Source organism: Gossypium hirsutum, chromosome A11 (genome assembly GCF_007990345.1).
Source record: "Gossypium hirsutum isolate 1008001.06 chromosome A11, Gossypium_hirsutum_v2.1, whole genome shotgun sequence".
NCBI lineage: Eukaryota > Viridiplantae > Streptophyta > Magnoliopsida > Malvales > Malvaceae > Gossypium > Gossypium hirsutum.
Genome location: NC_053434.1, coordinates 121,295,775 through 121,316,195, shown reverse-complemented (window position 1 = coordinate 121,316,195; position 20,421 = coordinate 121,295,775). Strand labels below are relative to the sequence as shown.

At 32.7% G+C, this 20,421-nt stretch overlaps 1 protein-coding gene and 1 pseudogene across 1 annotated transcript; one reads left to right on the top strand and one right to left on the bottom strand.

Annotated features, from left to right (window-relative positions):
• Positions 1–5,285: 5,285 nt before the first annotated feature.
• LOC107941181 (protein argonaute 4-like) lies at positions 5,286–6,115 on the bottom strand (annotated as a pseudogene).
• A 13,318-nt stretch (positions 6,116–19,433) lies between these two features.
• Positions 19,434–19,970, top strand: LOC107941177 (uncharacterized). Its single transcript, XM_016874732.1, has one exon. The coding sequence runs from the start codon at positions 19,434–19,436 to the stop codon at positions 19,968–19,970; it is 537 nt and encodes a 178-aa protein (XP_016730221.1).
• Positions 19,971–20,421: the final 451 nt, after the last annotated feature.

Genomic DNA, 20,421 nt, shown 5'->3' with positions numbered 1-20,421 from the left:
ACAACATTTAAACAACATATCATAATTCAAAATTCAATCATTAAAGAATTACAATCATTCACATACATAATATCCCTTATATGGGTCTTGAGACCCTAAACATGCTTTAAAAAGGTTTTGGCACTAAACCAATCACACATAAAATTTTCCAAAACTTTAAATTTTTTATAACATACAGAGGTCACAAGCCCATGTGAACAGGCCGTATGACTCACACAGCTTCAGACATGCCCGTGTCACAGGCCATACATACTGACTTGTACCACACGGTCAACCACACGCCCGTGTGCATGGCTGTGTGAAAACTAGAGGGTATACTGACTTAGGTCACACAGCCAGTCACACGCTCGTGTGTCCAGCTCGTGTGCCTATTCGAAATGGCCTCACACGCCCATATCCAGGCCGTGTGCTCAGCCGTCCCAAACCTGTAGGGTATACTGACTTATGCCACACGATCAGCCACACACCTGTGTGTGAGGCTGTGTGGAGCACCCAGGCTCAATTCGAATTGAACCATCGAAGGACACGACTGTGACACACGCTTTTGTCTCTGTCTGTGTGGACAAAAATAGGCCATTTGCAAGGCCAATTTGCTACCCATAAGGGTTTACTCTACAAGCTCAAAATAAGGCACCAATTCACTCAGAAATGGCAGCCAAAACATCACCAAACTAAGCAGATTTCAAACCATAATAACATTAACCATATCTAAACATATTTACCTAATCAAAGCATACTAAATCAATATGCCATAGTCACCAATTTAACCTATTTCAAATCATACCATTTCTAATCAATTCAACTACTAAAATAATCTCCAATCATACTGTCGAAACTATTTTCAAATCGAGTTTTGGAAAATGGGAATCGATTTTAAAAAACGAAAACGAGAGTCGCCACCAATCTTTTTAGGTGTGATTGGATCACCTTTAAAACATTTTGTTTTAAAATCATTAGTTTTGGTCCACGAAATAAAAGAACAGGTTCGGGAGTCGGTTACGTAGAGGAAGGATTAGCACCCTCGTAACGCCCAAAAATTGGTACCTAATTGATTATCAAATGTCTTTAATGTCGGAAATTTAAAAAATTTTAAGATGTAATCCTCTTTAAAATACTTTGATTTTGAAAATTTGGGTTCACTCGTATCAAAACATTGACACTAAGTTAACCTTTTGGAAATCCCTATCTCGAAACGACAAATCGCCACATCCAATAAGTTAGGACACAATACTTTGAAGTTCCAAGACAGTGCTCGTATTTTGAAAATCTTAAAAACTTAGAAGGGTACTTGACTATTCGAACTCAACGAGAAAACTTGCAACCCAATAAGTTAGGGCACTACTTTTCTCGAAGCGTTCAAATACTAAGCATTGCCTTTTTTATTTTTATAAAACTTTTAAATATTGTTTTAAATGACCTTTTAGAGTGACAATTCTATATTACGAAACATAGATATTCAAATAGCGTATATTACAAAGTATTATAACACTTTATATAAATGCAATCACTATATAGAGGGTAAAATAGAATAATAAAAATAATCATTCTAAGCAAATAGGAATATACCCAAAAGAAAGCATAATAAATGCACTAATTATATACAATATATCATAAATAAAACATTAAATAATATAAAAAACATGGTAAATATTAATGTGTAAAATATGTATGAGTAAAAATAGATGACATGCATAGCAAATGGATAAATAGAATCTACATAAAATATAAAATATACAATCCAATAATTTAATGTACAAATGAATGGATTAATAAATGAAATGATGCATATAATACAATATATCAATGTACATATATAAAAATATGCATTTGAAAGTAAATTATAAAAGTCTAAGATATTACATAACATATGAAATACATAACATAACAATAATACATTAACTCTAAAGTAAAAACAAATATTGTATAATAATAAAAAAACATAAGTTTTAAAAATATATGTATAATATAAACAATTGATAAATAGAATGAGCATATAAAAAAATGTGATATTTAATAATAAATTTAAAATATAATATATAATAAAAAATATATTTATAAGAATAATAATTATATAAAAATATAAAATATATTGGTTTAGAAAAATAATATATAAAATATCAAATATGTAAAAGAATTTATATTTATAATGAAATGATTATATAATATATATACATGCATAGAAAATATACATTTGAAAATAAACTATATAAAAATGTTAAATATTATTATATATAAAATACATAATCAAATGTATAAAAGATAGGAAAAATATACATATTTGAAAAATGAAGAAATTAAAATAAAAAATGGTTGAAAAACTAAGATAGACGAAGAATAAAATAAGAACAAACCACAGAGAGTAAGAATGCAAGAGGGAGAAAAATTTGAGTGAATGCTCTCAAGAATTCTTATTGCTTCCAAAAACTCAAGTATTTTACAATGAAGGGAGAGGCCTCTATTTATAGTTGAGCCTCCCCAAATCCAACGGTACAGATAAATTACATCAACGGTTAAGATTAAAGGATATCTACAAATTAAATCTCCAAGATTATAAAATCATATCTTCTAAGATTGTATATCATATCTAAGATTGCAATCATATCTAAGATTGTATCATATCTAAGATTGCAATCATATCTAAGATTGTATCATATCTAAGATTGCATATCACATCTAAGATTGCATATCATTAAAGATTATATTTCCATATGAGTCAAGGTTATAGATGGACCTTAAATCTTTTCAAGTAATGGGCCATTCCGATCGGGCCAAATTATATTTGTAATTCTGGATTGAACTTGGACTTCATTTTTTTGGGGTTTATTATTTTAAATATCGAAATGGGCCGGGTAAAATTGAGTGTCTACAGCTGCCCCTCTTTGCTCATTACTGTGTAACAGGAATAGAGCAAAGACTATAAAAAGACCAATTTTGCCCGGCTTGCCAGCTTCAGACTTCATGGTCCTCAATCTGCTCCTTGCAAACTCAGGATTGTTATATTGATATCTTCAATCTGCTCTCCATCGAACACAGAGACGCCAAATTAACTTCTTCGATTTGTTCCCTGACAATACAGAGATGCCAAATCATCTTAGATTTGCTTTAACGTAAGCACGTGAAAGCCAAATCAGCTATGTCTTCGATTTGCTCCTTGTAAGCACAAGGATGCCAAACCATCTTGGATCTGCTTCAGCATAAACATCTGAAGGTGAGATCTGCCATGTATCTGCTCTCTATTGAATTGGAGATGCCAGACTTCGATTTGTTCTCTGACACTACAGAGACGACAAATTATCTTAGATTTGCTTCATCGTAAATACATGAAAGCCAAATCAGCTATATCTTCGATTTGTTCCTTGTAAGCACAAGGATACCAAACCATCTTGGATCTGCTTCAGCATAAACATCTGAAGGTGAGATCTGCTATGTATCTACTCTCTATTGAAGTAGAGATGCCAGACTTCGATTTGTTCTCTGACATTACATAGACGACAAATCATCTTAGATTTGCTTCATCGTAAATACGTGAAAGCCAAATCAGCTATGTCTTCGATTTGTTCCTTGTAAGCACAAGGATGCCAAACCAGCTTGGATCTGTTTCAGTATAAACATCTGAAGGCTAGATTTGCTATGTATCTACTCTCTGTCGAAATGGAGATGCCAGACTTTGATTTGTTCTCTGACAATACAGGGATGCCAAATCATCTTAGATTTGCTTCAGCGTAAACACGTGAAAGCCAAATCAGCTATGTCTTCGATTTGCTCCTTGTAGGCACAAGGATGCCAAACCATCTTGGATCTTGCTTTAGCCAGATCTGCTATGCTGCGGCCTATTACCCTACCGCTTAGGGGATTAAGGCGCGTCATCTTTGATAACCTGTAGAATGATTATGCCTGCTAATTGGGATGCTATGATCGAAGTGAGTCGAATGTTCCTAATTAAACATGTTATGATGCAAAATGTTGTGAACATGACCCCTATCCTAGATGTCACCACTCATTCATCTATCGAGCTTTCCACCTCGTTCTTCTCGACATATCAATCATACTCTGCTCGTATGCCTCGAATCTTCTCCATCAATTTGGTCTACCGTACCATTCCCCGAATGTTACGATCCACTGAAGATGTTTATGAAATGATCATTTCTTAAGATCAATATTGCTTAAAACGTCCAACCACCTTTTGGACTGAAGAAGAAAATCTCTCGAGTATCTCCAACCCATATATATGAGAATTCCTTAAACAATTGTCTTGTTTCAATTTCTTGTATTATCTAGAAATTTCCAGAGTAATATGCAAAACTTCGTTTGTGAAGATATTTTAGTTCATCTATCATTATTTCAATGCAACATGCTTTATGAATAATGGGAGACAAATAAATTGATCCTGAGGATAATTAGACTTGAATAAATTTGTCAAAAATACAAAGGAAATTAATCTGAAAGCCTATCTTTGAGAAGAATAAGAATTTAAAGATAGCAAATAGGACAAAAGTTAGATGCCCTAGATATCGCCGCTTGAGCATTTATATGCCAGCTCCATGAAGACTTTCTTGAGTTCGACATGTGTTTAAAAGACCCAAAGTACTTTGTCGATGCCCCGATATGCAACGCGCCTCACTCTTCGTTGAATCAGATATAGCAAGATTACCGTGTGACTTTCCAAATTTGAGCTGCCCTTTCGGGTTTTCAACTCAAAACTTCTTTGGTCTCAAGGTGCCCTTTGCGGGTTTTCACCTTGGCCTCACCATATTTCTTTTTTCTCTTTTTTATTTTTATTTTTCTTTTTTTTAAAATAGAAGTCCCAAAGTGCCCTTTGCGATTTTTCACATTGGCTTCCCTTCTCCTTCAGACGAAGTACTCCTTGACCGAGTCCGAATTCACTGGATCAGATAAATTCTTTCTATCCATTTCTTGTTAAAATCAGTGCACCTTTAGAGAAAGCCCTCTTCGCAACATATGGCCTTTCCCAATTCGGCATCCTTTTGCATGGGAAGGATATCTTTCAGCACAAGGTTTCCTTTATGAATTTTTTTTGGACGAACCTTCTTTGTCATAAGTCTGTGTCATCCATTCTCGGTACATTTGCTTAGGATGAATACTTTCAAGTTAAATTTACTAGAGGTATTCAATTCTTGACTCCATCAAAGCTTGGAGGAAAAATCTTGATTCATAAACCCATGAGAAAGGGATTGCCCTAGCAGCAGTCCTGGCTGTTATTTGTCAAACCCTACAAAAAGATTGTTCAATGATTCTCAGCAGACAAGAATGAAGTTGCTGACTTTATCCTTCAACCTGGAAAGCTGAGGTACAGAGATTACTCCCGGAGCATACATCCCATCATGACTCCATGATGTTTCTGAAGCATCCCTAATCTTCATAAATTGCCCCCAGCTATAAAGCTGCCAAATGAGCATAGCAAATAGGAGCCACAAAAAATATGGCTGTGGTGCTCTTTTGATACATATAGGATAGAGAATGAACAAACTCTTGCAGATCATCAGCCAAAAACCCAGCCTGGTCTAAGAGAACATGATAGTCAGTCTACCTCGTGATTCCAATCATTCCAGCATGGGTACCAAGGTAAAAATCATTGTTCTTTGGATGGCATACTTTGTTGTCAATGACAGTACCATGTAGCACATTGTCAGGAGATCCCTGCTAAAAAAAAATTGGTATGATGGTTTTTCGTACAACAATAACCACAATCTTTAGGGTTCTACTTGTCGTCAAGGAACTTGCAAGCCTCAACAACTTGATCAAAACTTGATTGAATTGAGACTTGCTAACCCCATCCCTGAAAATAATAATTTGATCGGGTTTCCTCTTCCCTAAACTTGTATAGAAGTCTAAGAGAGCTTTCTTCATGATATCATCATCCACTTTGTCAGAAACTGGTTTTGAAGAAAGAATCTATCATTTTAAGCTTCAGAGACTGTGTATGGCCTAATGCACCATAGTTGGAAATCAATGGCCACCGCCTGGAGCTAACCATCGCAGCTATTGATGGCACATCAGATTGCTCAGGAAAGCCAAACAATGCACCCATTCCAAGGATAATGGTTGGAACCTTTGAAACAACTGGAATTGAAGGTGTTTGCTCCAGCGTAAGCATAGAGAGCAGGTGGTAGTTTCTTATGCCAATTTTACCAGTCTCGGTCATCTTCTGTAATTTATTTTTTTTTCTTTTTTTCTTTTGGCAACTTTTGTTGTACTGTGGTATGGCACATTATCTTTGAAAAGACTGCAAACTTTTGGCATTGTGTAGTTATATATAATCTTTTTTTTTGAAATGGATGACTTTTGACTTTGTAATATTGGCATATGAAGCTATCTCCCTCTCTTAATGGAGTAGTTGACGTCCACAAAGATGAGTCAATGTCAGCTTGAAACTTTTGACGAGCTCGGGCCCATAACATACATGCCCCATAAGTCTTGACTCTTTTAAATTTGGCATTCATTGTACAACTGATGCGATCCCTTTCCATGGTGGACCAATAGTGCCTCAAAACCTCATGTTTATCCTGGCAATTGCAAATCCTCCTGCATGCGTCTTTGGACCACATTTTTGAATTCCCATAATAGTCTCAACAAGGTCTTGTTTTGTCTCCTCAGCTAATTCCAATTTTGCAATCTTTCCTTCCTTTAAGGCTATATTTCCTACCACCACTTCATGGGGTAAAAACCATTTTCAACAAATTTAGAACCAAGTCACAATTTCTGTCACCTTCAAAGTACTGAGATTCCTCTAAACACATATCGCACTCAAAAGGAACTCTAAATTTGTAGTATCGTTGCCCGTGTCATTGATATCTAGGGATCTATAATAAGCACACAAAAGAATATACAAGGAATAAATGAATTCAAGAATGACTATTTACATGAAATGAAAATTTATAAAGAATGTCAAAGGTCAAAAGAATCATAATGAGAGAATATTTACTCGGATAAATAATAAAAGTATGTTTTATTGAAAATAAAAATGTCTGAACATGAGCCCACTTCTCAAAAGAAATCTCATTACTCCTAGGCTTTAGAACAACAAGAATGTTCTGAATATTACTCCGTAAAATTCCTAAAGATTACAGGAAGTTCTTCTGCAGTCCAATTGTTTAAAGAACTTCCCAGTTCGTAAGGGCGAATGCCCTCAAGGTTTCTTTGTTCAGTCCCTTCCTCATGTATGACATTGATGGGATGATTTTTATTTCCAAACACCCCCTTCTCCGGGTAAGCTATCCCTCCTGACACAAAATTCAGGGATATGTAAGGGAACGTCGTTAATTCCCATTCAACTTCTTTTTCACTCAGTTGTGACTTTAACTAATTAGGGTTTTTTTATGGATTTAAATGCATGTGATGTGATGCAATGCAAATGCATGAATGCAAAAGAAAAGGAGATGTTGATCTTGAATTCAATTCTATTAGAATAACTTTTCTAGAAAACAGATTTCTTTACATGAAAATAGATTACATATGTGGTCTTGCCCTTCATAGTCCAAGTAAACGCTGATCTTTTCTTCATGGTCGAATCTTGTAAATTCTCTAAAAAATGCCTTTGCTAGCTGCTTGCTGCTTAATCTGAGCCTCGATCTCTTGCTCGCTTATCTTCATGATACTCATAAAAAAGTGCCGGCTCTTGGATAATCTTCGTTGGCAATCAAGTCATGTATTCCTTCGTGGACTTCCGGCTTTCTCTTGTCGTTCTCTTGGATAACCTTTGTTGGCTTGAATCTCTGGCAATCACATCATGTATTCCTCCATGGACTATCAGCTTTCTCTCATCGTTTATTTGGACTATATTCAGACTACCGCACTATAATCTACTTTATCAAGAAATTCGTTTCCTTATGACAAACTATTCTGTTTAGGAATCAAATTTCAAATCAACACCTTCTTTTCTTTGATGTAATGTAATGCAAATGCATGAATGCAAAAAGATATCAATCTCGATTCAATCTCATTTAGAAAACTTTATTTAGAAAAAGAATATATTTACATATAAATGGATTACAAATACGCTTTCCCTAATGCCCAAAGTTTTAAAACAAACTCTTAGCCACGATCTGATTGTATCTCATATTGGTGCTCAATATGTCAGCCTGTACCGCCAATGTCTGTAAATAATCAGCTACCTCCTGAGTTTGAGCTACGACCTCACTTGTGGGATAATTCGTGCAGCTAGGGACACCTCTTCCAATACCTGTGAAATTGTTCTGATTATCCTGAGAGAGAAAATGGGAACAAGCAGGCATCACTGTTCCGTAGTATGCTGCCTTAAAATGATATCCTATATCCCCAATGCTTCTTGAGAGTTTTCAGATTTCTGCTCCCACAGAGTATTGCTTGTATGGGTATCCTCGTAGCATAGCTAATCTCTACTTTAAAGGTCTTTAAATGATATGGTCTTCTTTAATCTCATTGTTTTGCGTCCATTTTGACAGACCATCAGGGCTTGCATTTCCATTGTCTCTGATAAGTGCAACATAGTAAACTCATGCTTGTTGTTTGGTAGTGGTCCTATAGTAAACGAGCTTTTTACCATTATAGGAAAAATTCTTTCCATCCAACTCATTTTTGTAGGTCTCATGCACTCTATCAATCACTTTCCTTCCAATACCCTTACCATTCACATGGCAACCGTCTTCATATGAAAGAGAAATGCTATAATGGTAGAAGTGTCCATCAATACTCCCACACTCACTTTGAATTGCTCATCTATCCTCCTGTCAAGCAAATACTGCAAGTCCCCTTAGTTATTATAGAACAACTACTTGGCTTTATTACTCCATTGATCCCATATTTCCTTTAACTCCTGGAGATTATTTTGCGCCATGCTGATGCGAGTGTAACCCCATAATTCTGATGTGTATCCTTCAGCGTTTCCTTTGACCATTTATGGACGTTAAGGTTGCCCTCCATTCTATCAAGAAGTCCATTCTCCATAATAAAACTTTCTAACTTAGAAACTAACCGTGAATCGATACCTTTTAAATGCAAAATGACATGCACAAAAGAAAGAAAATAGTCAGTATCATATGATATTAATAAACATAAAGATAACCTAAGTATAATTCTATCTATATTGAGCTCTTACGGTTTTTCTATATGTGGTTTGTTTCTAAAGTTTGAGGTACCTGAACCAGCAGATTCCTCGATCCTCACCCATTATAGGCTCATTTGAATCGAGTTCAGTTCAGGGGAATACATTTCCCTATGGCTACACGGAGATAAAAATCTCACAAACCATAGGTATGGATGTATCCCGAAAGTGATCCACTATCCTGTACGGAGGCGAAAACCTCACGAAGGCGTAGCTTCTCACTCCCACTTAAGGGTGTGACCACAACGGTCATGCAAATGCAATGCGTATCAGAATATAGCAACACATGCAATAATACAAACACATGTAATGCAAAGAGGATGAAATTTTAAAATTTTTAATTTCTGACATTAAGACAAGAGATAATCAATTACACGGCTTGACTCTCTTATTAGTCCCCAGCGGAGTCGCCAAGCTGTCGAAACCATTTTCAAATCGAGTTTTGGAAAATGGGAATCGATTTTAAAAAACGAAAACGGGAGTTGCCACCAATCTTTTTAGGTGTGATTGGACCACCTTTAAAACATTTTGTTTTAAAATCATTAGTTTTGGTCCACGAAATAAAAGAACGGGTTCAGGAGTCGGTTACGTACGAGGAAGGATTAGCACCCTCGTAACGCCCAAAAATTGGTACCTAATTGATTATCAAATGTCTTTAATGTCGGCAATTTAAAAAATTTTAAGATGTAATCCTCTTTAAAATACTTTGATTTTGAAAATTTGGGTTCACTCGTATCAAAACATTGACACTAAGTTAACCTTTTGGAAATCCCTATCTCGAAACGACAAATCGCCACATCCAATAAGTTAGGACACAATGCTTTGAAGTTCCAAGACAGTTGCTCGTATTTTGAAAATCTTAAAAACTTAGAAGGGTACTTGACTATTCGAACTCAACGAGAAAAGTTGCAACCCAATAAGTTAGGGTACTACTTTTCTCGAAGCGTTCAAATACTAAGCATTGCCTTTTTTATTTTTATAAAACTTTTAAATATTGTTTTAAATGACCTTTTAGAGTGACAATTCTATATTACGAAACATAGATATTCAAATAGCGTATATTACAAAGTATTATAACACTTTATATAAATGAAATCACTATATAGAGGGTAAAATAGAATAATAAAAATAATCATGCTAAGCAAATAGGAATATACCCAAAAGAAAGCATAATAAATGCACTAATTATATACAATATATCATAAATAAAACATTAAATAATATAAAAAACATGGTAAATATTAATGTGTAAAATATGTATGAGTAAAAATAGATGACATGCATAACAAATGGATAAATAGAATCTACATAAAATATAAAATATACAATCCAATAATTTAATGTACACATGAATGGATTAATAAATGAAATGATGCATATAATACAATATATCAATGTACATATATAAAAATATGCATTTGAAAGTAAATTATAAAAGTCTAAGATATTACATAACATATGAAGTACATAACATAACAATAATACATTAATTCTAAAGTAAAAACAAATATTGTATAATAATAAAAAAACATAAGTTTTAAAAATATATGTATAATATAAACAATTGATAAATAGAATGAGCATATAAAAAAATGTGATATTTAATAATAAATTTAAAATATAATATATAATAAAAATATATTTATAAGAATAATAATTATATAAAATATATAAAATATATTGGTTTAGAAAAATAATGTATAAAATATCAAATATGTAAAAGAATTTATATTTATAATGAAATGATTATATAATATATATACATGCATAGAAAATATATATTTGAAAATAAACTATATAAAAAGGTTAAATATTATGATATATAAAATACATAATCAAATGTATAAAAGATAGGAAAAATATACATATTTGAAAAATGAAGAAATTAAAATAAAAAATGGTTGAAAAACTAAGATAGACGAAGAATAAAATAAGAACAAACCACAGAGAGTAAGAACGCAAGAGGGAGAGAAATTTGAGTGAATGCTCTCAAGAATTCTTATTGCTTCCCAAAACTCAAGTATTTTACCATGAAGGGAGAGGCCTCTATTTATAGTTGAGCCTCCCCAAATCCAACAGTACAGATAAATTACATCAACGGTTAAGATTAAAGGATATCTACAAATTAAATCTCCAAGATTATAAAATCATATCTTTTAAGATTGTATATCATATCTAAGATTGCAATCATATCTAAGATTGTATCATATCTAAGATTGCAATCATATCTAAGATTGTATCATATCTAAGATTGCATATCACATCTAAGATTGCATATCATTGAAGATTATATTTCCATATGAGTCAAGCTTGTAGATGGACCTTAAATCTTTTCAAGTAATGGGCCTTTCCGATCGGGCCAAATTATATTTGTAATTCTGGACTGAACTTGGACTTCATTTTTTTTGGGGTTTATTATTTTAAATATTGAAATGGGCCGGGTAAAATTGAGTGTCTACACATACCATTTCAATAACTCAATATCATACCAAAAATATGCCATATCTTAACTATAATACACCATCATTATTTCACCATATAATCTATCCATTTAACCATCACAACAACTATACCAAAATGGCCAAATTCATAAGGTATAATATATTCATCACATGACAAATATGAACATATATCATAAGTCAAATACACTTCCATCAACTACATCATTCTCAAGCCAAATCACATGGCTAAATTCACAACTCAAAAACATACCAAAATGACACTAGTCTATACATGCCATATACCATAATTACAAGCTTCAAAAGTACCAAAAAGTTGATCAATAGTGTGATGATGATTCTTGACGAATCCAGAGTCCGAGCTAGCTTCGATTATCTATAAAACATAGAAAAATACACCAAGTAAGCTATAAAGCTTAGTAAGCTCGTATGAAATAAACTTAATGCAACCTCATAAACATAATTCAATAATTTGATCATACACCATCATGTAACTTATTTTAAATATCAAACCTTTCAAATACTCATTCACAAGATTATATATTTTCGTCATTGTTTTTCTTGATCCAATGCTAGAATAGTTTATGCACATACCTATACCATATCGTATAATCCCTATACACATTCTCGTCTTTCATTTACCCGTTGAACCATTCAGAATAGAAGTCGGATACACAAAGATCTCGCACGATAAGTACCTATACCATGGTCCGAAACCAAATCAAGGTAACTTATTCGTAATACTGATATCATGGCCTGAAGCCAAATCAGCCGATATGCATGGCCCATAGCCAAATCGACTTATCTCGCACCCATAGTGCTATATCATGGCCTAGAGCCAACTCAAGTGTCCCTAATGACATGTCACTAGCATCCTAAACTATTCCTAAAGTTCTACCCGGCTTTCAACTGTCGAATCATTGTTGTCTCACTTTCGAGCTTATCACAATTCATGCTATATCAAAGCAGATAAAATGCATATGTAAATAATTTATAACATATGAACTTACCTCGGATGCTAAAATGGTGAATCGAGACAACTATTTCATAACTTTATTCTTTCCTCGATCTAAGCCTGTATTTCTCATTTCTTGATCTATCAAGCTTCCAAAGTGCCGAAACTTCAAAGCTTTCAAACCCTATTATTTTTGCTATTTTTGGTTGAACATATGAAGAAGATGGACTAATTTTTGGTTTTGTTTTATTTAATCATCTTTTATTTTACAAATTACCATAATATCCTTAATGAAATAATATTAAAACTTTAATACACATGACTATAAATTTCCATTAACCATACCAATGGCATAATAACTTCATAAGGACTTTAGATTAAATAAATCATAGCAATTTGACATTTTAACAATTAAAATGCAACTTTTGCATTTTACGTGATTTAGTCTTTTTATCAAATTAACTACTTAATCAATAAAATTAGTTTGCGAAATTTTCACACACATATAATCTCATGCTATAAACACCAAAAATAATATAAAAATAATTTTACAACCTCAGATTTGTGGTTTTGAAACTACTGTTCCAATTTAGCTAAAACAGGGCTGTTACAAAGAGTTGGCGATTTGAGGGTTCCTCAATTGCTATAACCAGCTTATCTATTGGAAGGAAAAATATATTTCAAGGATCGATTCAAGATTGGAGTACACCGAGGCTAAGGCTAAGCTTAAAAAAATTTATTTATCCATTTACTATGGTCGCTAAACTAACTAAAAATTCGACTAAGGCAAGCGCACCTATCGAACAATAGTATAGTTATGGTGAGACCGGAAATATCGTATCCACAAGGACTAAAAGTACTAGTAATTACTATCTTTTTATTATCTAGCCTAAGAATTAAAGGGATGTTTTTAACTAAGATTAACTATCTAATTAACTAAGAACACGACAAAGATTAAAGTTGGAAAATACTTTTGGAAAACCGATGGAAAAGATAATACCCAAGGAAGAATTCACCTAGACTTCACTTATTACTTTTGAATTAGACAATTTATTCACTTGACTTAATCCATATAAATCTCTAACTTATGTTAATATCTCTTTTGAGACTAAAAACAACTGACTCTAGGTTGATTAATCGAAATCTCTTTCTAATTAAAACCCCTATTGTCACATTAACTCAGTCTACGGACTCCCTTATTAGATTTGACTCTAATCTGGTAAATTTATGTTGTCCTATCTCTAGGATTGCATGCAACTCCGTTTAATTATGGGACTTCTACTCTTAAACAGGGACTTTTGTTCCACTGAATAAGCACATCAAAACCTGAATTAATATCCTGGAATATTAAAGTAAGGATTAAAACTCATAACTAGGAATAAGAAAAGTATTTATCATATAATTCAAATAATAATAAGATCTCTCTTAGGTTTCATCTCCCTTAGGTATTTAGGGAGTTTAGTTCATAACGATAGGGGACAACATCTCAAAATTAGGAAAATAACAAAACATAAGAAACCCAAAAAACTTCGGTAGAAATTGAATGGAGATCTTTAATCTTGAAGTAATTCCTACTTCCGAGTTGATTCCAATGGCTGTCTTAGAGTATTTTTTGTTCTCTGCTCTCCGTGTCCTCTTTGATCCTCTTCTAGGGTGTTTTTATAGACTTTGGAATGCCCAAAATACCCCAAAATTAGCCTTTTCTGAATAGAATTAAACATGGGCTCGACAGGGACACGGCAGTGTGCCACGCCCGTGTGAAGGTGCTCAGGCCGTGTGCAATTCTGACTTGATTTAATGTCGACACGACCATGACACACGGGCATGTGGCCTGCCCGTGTGGAATACTGAAATTAGTCTATTTTATCCGTCTTTGGCTCTTTTTTTGCTCTTTTCTCTTTTCTATGCTCTCCCAAGTATAACACATGAAATTAAAGGATTAGGAGCATCGAATTCAATAAAACCAAAGAAAAATCATCCATAAATTTGCCAAGCATGGGGTAAAAATATGTATAACTTATGGTTTATCAATTTATTTTATTTTCTTAAATTTTTGTATTTTCGAATATATTTTTATTTTATTTTATTTTTTGTATTTCCTTATTTTATTATCTTAGTTAATTTAAAACCCCCATTTTTATTTTCCAGCGTTGCAAAGCACTGGTCATGGGCACGACTATTGCTGCGACTACAATTTTGATCACGAGAAAAGGCGAATTTAGACAACCAGCCCCTGTGGATTCGACCCCACTACTCTATATTTCAATTTACTGTTATTATTAAAATATTAATATTGAATATTTTGCAATAATATGTGAATAATATTATTTAAAATTATTATTTTTAAAATTTATTATTAAAATAAAATTGAAATATTAAATAGTTTATTAAAATAATAAATTATATTTATTATATTAATAATTTGTTATATGACTAAATATAAATAATTAAATATGTATGCTTAATAATATTGAAAAATATAATATTTTTAATATTTTTAAAAATAAAATTTATTATAAATATAATAATATTAAGCTTGATTTAAGTTAATTTTTATATAAAAATAAAATTATATATAGATGAGCTCTTTTCCGGAAAATAACTTACGTTTTCAAAAGGTAAGTTATGTTACAGGAAAAATAGCTTATTTTACCTTGACATGTAAGTCATTTTCCGTTGACCAAACTATTTTCTACGAAACAAACACAGGAAAATGTAGAAAATATTTTCCGTAAAACTTTTTACATGTAAACAAACGGACCCTAAAAGTTAACTCTATTGCACTTTGGATCTATTTGATTCTTTTTAAGAGTATAGGAATTAATTGATGTATTTAGTAATAGAAGAATTAATTTGACCCAATCCTCATAATACAAAGTCTTTTTAAATACCTTAACCTAATTTTAAGTTATGATTAGTTTGGTCTGAGCCAAATTGTAGTTTAATAAGTAATTTTTTACCCATGCGATGCATAGATTTATTGTAGGTATGTATTAATAAAAATCTAATATATTTTTAATATCCTAAATATATTATATGAGCTAATGTTGCAAAAGAAAAATTATTAAGAATAAACAATTAAAATTTTGTAAAAAAAATTATTCATATATTTGCATATTTTAATTGTTTAATTAAAATGAAAAACGAATATATTTGAAGAATTAAGCGTATGAAATTTGAGAAGTGTTGTAGATATAAAATTCTCCATATGATAGGGTTTTAGCTTTTCAGTTAAGGCGAAAGCTTGAAGTCTTTTAGTATCTAGATTCTATAATATTATTCTCAATTGTGATGTGCGGGTCTCACCCTCATCATATGTGCATAATATGTGTAGATTTTATCTAGTTCTTTCTAGATTAATCTTGATATATATTTGCATTTGAACTTATATTGTATTTGTAGAAGTGAAGCTTAAAAAAATAATATAATGATAAATTTAGTCCTTGACATTTATATTTTTTGTCAAATTGACATTTATTCTTTATTATTATTATTATTATTATTTGAGATAAATTTAACCATTAACCTTTCAAAAAAGAGTCAAATTATTTTTCTTTAACAGAAATATTGACTAAGACATAAAAATTTTAATGGCGTTCGTGTTACAACTCGTGTGACAATTTATGTGCATTTCATGCTAACATAACACTGATTTTTTTATATGTCATGTCAACAAATAATTTAAAAAGAAAAAACATGTACACGTAGATTGTCATATGAGTTATCATATTTAAAATTTAATATTTTAGTCACTATTTCAGTTAAAAAATTAATTCGATTCTTTTCTAAAAGATTGATAGTCTAATTTGACTCCTTTAAAAGGTAGAGAGGGTTAATTTTAACTAAAAAAATAAAAATTTGATATTACACAAAAAAAAATATTTTCTATAGTAACATTTATCGTCATCGTAGCCATTTTGCCACCTTTTTTCCAACATCACTCGCTCAGCCAAAAACAGTTTACAAAATCACCTTGTTAATTACTTCGAACCGCTCAGCCTGAAAATGTCGTCCGCGGAGGAAGGAGGCGGAGTCGTCGGAGCAGTTTCCACTGATCAAACAATCAACAACAACAGCAACAACAACAATCCCCTAGAGACGATCATTCAAATACCGGGTGCGGACTTCACTCGCAGCACTAGCGAATTACGGAATCTCCAGTCATTAGACGAAGCTTTCGACGGCGACCATCTCGACCCCAAAGGCAAACGATTGATACAAAGAGTCCCATCAACCCTTCGCCGTCACGAAGAATTCCGGAAATATTTCAAGCCGAAAGTGATCTCAATCGGCCCACTCCATCACGATGATGCCACCCTCGAAGAGTCCGAGAAGCTCAAGCTCAAATTAGCAGCACATTTCATCAAAAAAATTGGAGTCGATATGGATACCTTGTACAACAACATGAAGGCAGAGATGGATGACTTGAAGAAATGCTATGATCCAAAGGAATTAGAGACGTATAGCAACGATAACGAGAAACTGGCTTGGATGTTCTTCGTTGACGGCTGCGCAATTTTACAAGCAATTTATACGCGTTGCGGTACTTATGATAATTTTTATGCTGTTTATGGCCAATTGTTTATTAAAAACGATTTGCTGACCTTTGTGTACTCGGCTCTGTTCTTGTTGGAAAACCAAATATCTTTTCGTGTTCTTGAATTGCTTACAAGCTCGGGGGATGGCGAAAAGTTCATGAATGCAATCATAAGGTTTATCGACGACACTGTTATCAACCCAGCCGAGATGAAAGAGCCACAATCACATCGGCCGGACAGGTAATTTAAGGAATTTAAAAAAGAATACTTTTGTGGAGTTTATAAATAAAGATTTTTTTCGATTAGACTTTCATCTTTTGCTGATTAGTTTATTCGGTTGAATTATATAAATTTTTGAAAAATATTAAAGATGTATTAAAGATATAAAGAAAACCGATTTTACTATTCGATTTAGTTGGTCTAACCTCTTATTTTGAATCAGTATTCATTAAATTAACCGACTTGAGAACTTATACGAACAGATCGAACCAGCAAAAATAACTAATTGAACCGGACAATTAAACCGAAATTTCTAATAATTTATTTAATTAAATAGGATGAATTAATTCGACCAATTAAATTTATGAATAGATAACTTGACCGATTTAATTATCAATTTTAAAAATCTTAATTTTAGCTTTGATAAAAATTTGCTCCCGACTGACTGACAGATTTTACTCTAGTAAATGGTGGAAGCTACAAAATCCAATTCACCTACTGAATCTACAACAAGTAAGACTCCTTTTTGACAAAGAAAAAAAAAAGAAAAACTGTGGAGGAATTGTCTGCTCACGCTGGATCTACCAACAGTAAGCAAACAAGAACAAAATGGCACCATTCACACACCTTTCGTAACGTAAAAGAGCTTAAAAAGGTCGAGATATGGTTAAAAGCAAGCGAAACAAGTTGTCTAACCGACATCAGTTTCAACCATATCTTCTTCGTCGGAAAATTTATGTTTACCGCCAATCACCGTCGATGATTCGACCATGAAATTGATAGCTTACGAAATGTGTCCAGATTTCAAAAACGATTTCACTGTCACTTCATATATGTGTTTCCTTGATTTATTGATCGATGAAGCCGAAGATATAAAAGACCTGAGAGACGCCGGCATAGTATACAACGGATTGAGGAGTGATGAAGAAGTGGCTAAGCTTTTCAATAAGATGAACACTGATTTGGTTCCTAGTCCGATGATTTACGGTGGGGTTAAACGGAAAATACATAATCATTGTAAGAAAATGTGGATTAATCATGCAGCTCAAGCTTATCATACTTATTTTAGGAGTCCTTGGACGTTTTTGGCATTTGTGGGTGCCATTACTGCACTTTTGCTTGGTACTTTGCAGACTTATTATGCCATACATCAACCAAAGTAAGTTTTGTTTACTAGTCTTTTTTATAAACTCTTGTTATTTTTGAGAATTTTGTTTGACGTATATTTTATTATAGGAGCCAAGAGACCCAATAAAACATACTTCACATCACCACTCACTTGTAAGAATTAAATTTGTGTCTGATCTAATTCTGATATCTGTTTCTGTTATGGACTTAGGTTCAAATCTGTATCTGATTGTATATAAAATTTTATACTACCTCTATTGGGTTACATACTAATTTTACGAAAACTCACGTGTTTTTATGTTTTCATTATTATTATTTAATGATTTTCATTATTATTATTTAATGATTTTTATTGAAATTTCTGACTTTCGTGAGAATTTTGTAATTTTTGAACTCTTTAGACTTTTTGGACTATTTAGTTTAAATTTTTTGTTTGGTTGTGTTATGATTCTAAACTGTGACGATTCAATAAAATATGGATTTTACACAAACAAATGTTATTTTTGAAAACACGAGCTTGGTTTTGATTTAAACGATTCTTTTAAACATCCGCTGCGAAATGATTTGGTTAACCTAAAGGATAATAAGTAATGGTGGCAGTAATAAATATATAAATGAATACGTTTTATAAACCTTGAACGTTTTATCGAAGTATCATCGGTTTCAAACCCTTCTTCGTAACACTCCAAGATTCTACCATAACGTTTAGGCCGGATTTGTGGTGTTACAAAATGTGCATTGATGGCCGTATGGGTTGTCATGATTAAAATTTTTAATATTTTAGTCACTATTTTTATTAAAAAACATTAATTTAACTCTTTCAAGAGTTAGAGAACTAAATTTAACAAAAATAAAAATAAAAATTAAATTGATAAGAATATAAATATTAAGGGCTAAATTTAAATTACCCAAAAGTATATAGAAACAGTCATCATCGTAGCCATTGTTGCCACCTTTTTTCCAACATCACTCAATCAGCCAAAAATAGTTTACAAAATCACCTTGTTTATTACTTCCGACCGCTCAGCCTGAAAATGTCGTCCACGAAGGAAGGAGGTGGCACTGTCGGAGCAGTTTCCACTGATCAAACAGTCATCAACAACAACACCAACAACGGTTCCGTGGGCATTGATATGCCGTGTAAGGAAGTCGTTCTCAGCAGTGGCGAATTAGCGAATCTCTGGTCATTAGACAAAGCTTTGGACGGCGGCCAACCCACCCTCAGAGACAAACCATTGATACGAAAAGTCCAATCTACCCTTCGCCGTAATGAAGATTTCAAGAAGTATTTCAAGCCGAAAGTGATAACAATCGGCCCACTCCACCACAATGATCCCACCCTTCATGAATCCAAGGAGCTCAAGCTCAAATTAGTAGCAAAATTCGTCAAAAACATTGGAGTCGAGAAGAAATCCTTGTACAGCAACATGAAGAAAGAGATCGATGGCTTGAAGGAATGCTATGAACTACAGGAATTAGATAAGTATAGCAACGATAACAAGAAACTGGTTTGGATGTTCTTCGTTGATGGCTGTGCAATTTTTACAAGTAGTTTATATGCGTTACGGTGATGATGATGATTTTCTAACTGTTTATTGCCAATTGTTTATTAAAACGATTTGCTTATATTTGTGTCCTTGGATCTGTTCTTGTTGTAAAACCAATTACCTTTTCGTGTTCTTGAATTGCTTACAAGCTCAAGAAAAAATGGCTAAAAGTTAATGAATGCAATCTAAAGGTTCATCGAAGAGACTGTTATCACCCCAGTCGTGGAGTTTGTAAATGTTAAAATTTTTTTGAAAATATTAAAAATTTAAAAATAATTGATTCCATGATTCGATTTAATTGGTCTAATCTCTTATTTTGAATCAGTATCTTGCTTGATTTCCTGAACAACAAGTTTAATCTGATCTTTTAATTTTATTATATATAATTTTATAATTTAATAATCTTTAAAGGGATTAAAATGTAATTTTTTATTTTTAAGAATGATCTCTGCTTGTCCTTTGCATTGGTCCTGTT

Excerpts from the sequence above, each read along its gene's own strand:
- LOC107941177 (XM_016874732.1), top strand. The coding sequence starts at position 19,434 with ATGTCGTCCACGAAGGAAGGAGGTGGCACTGTCGGAGCAGTTTCCACT.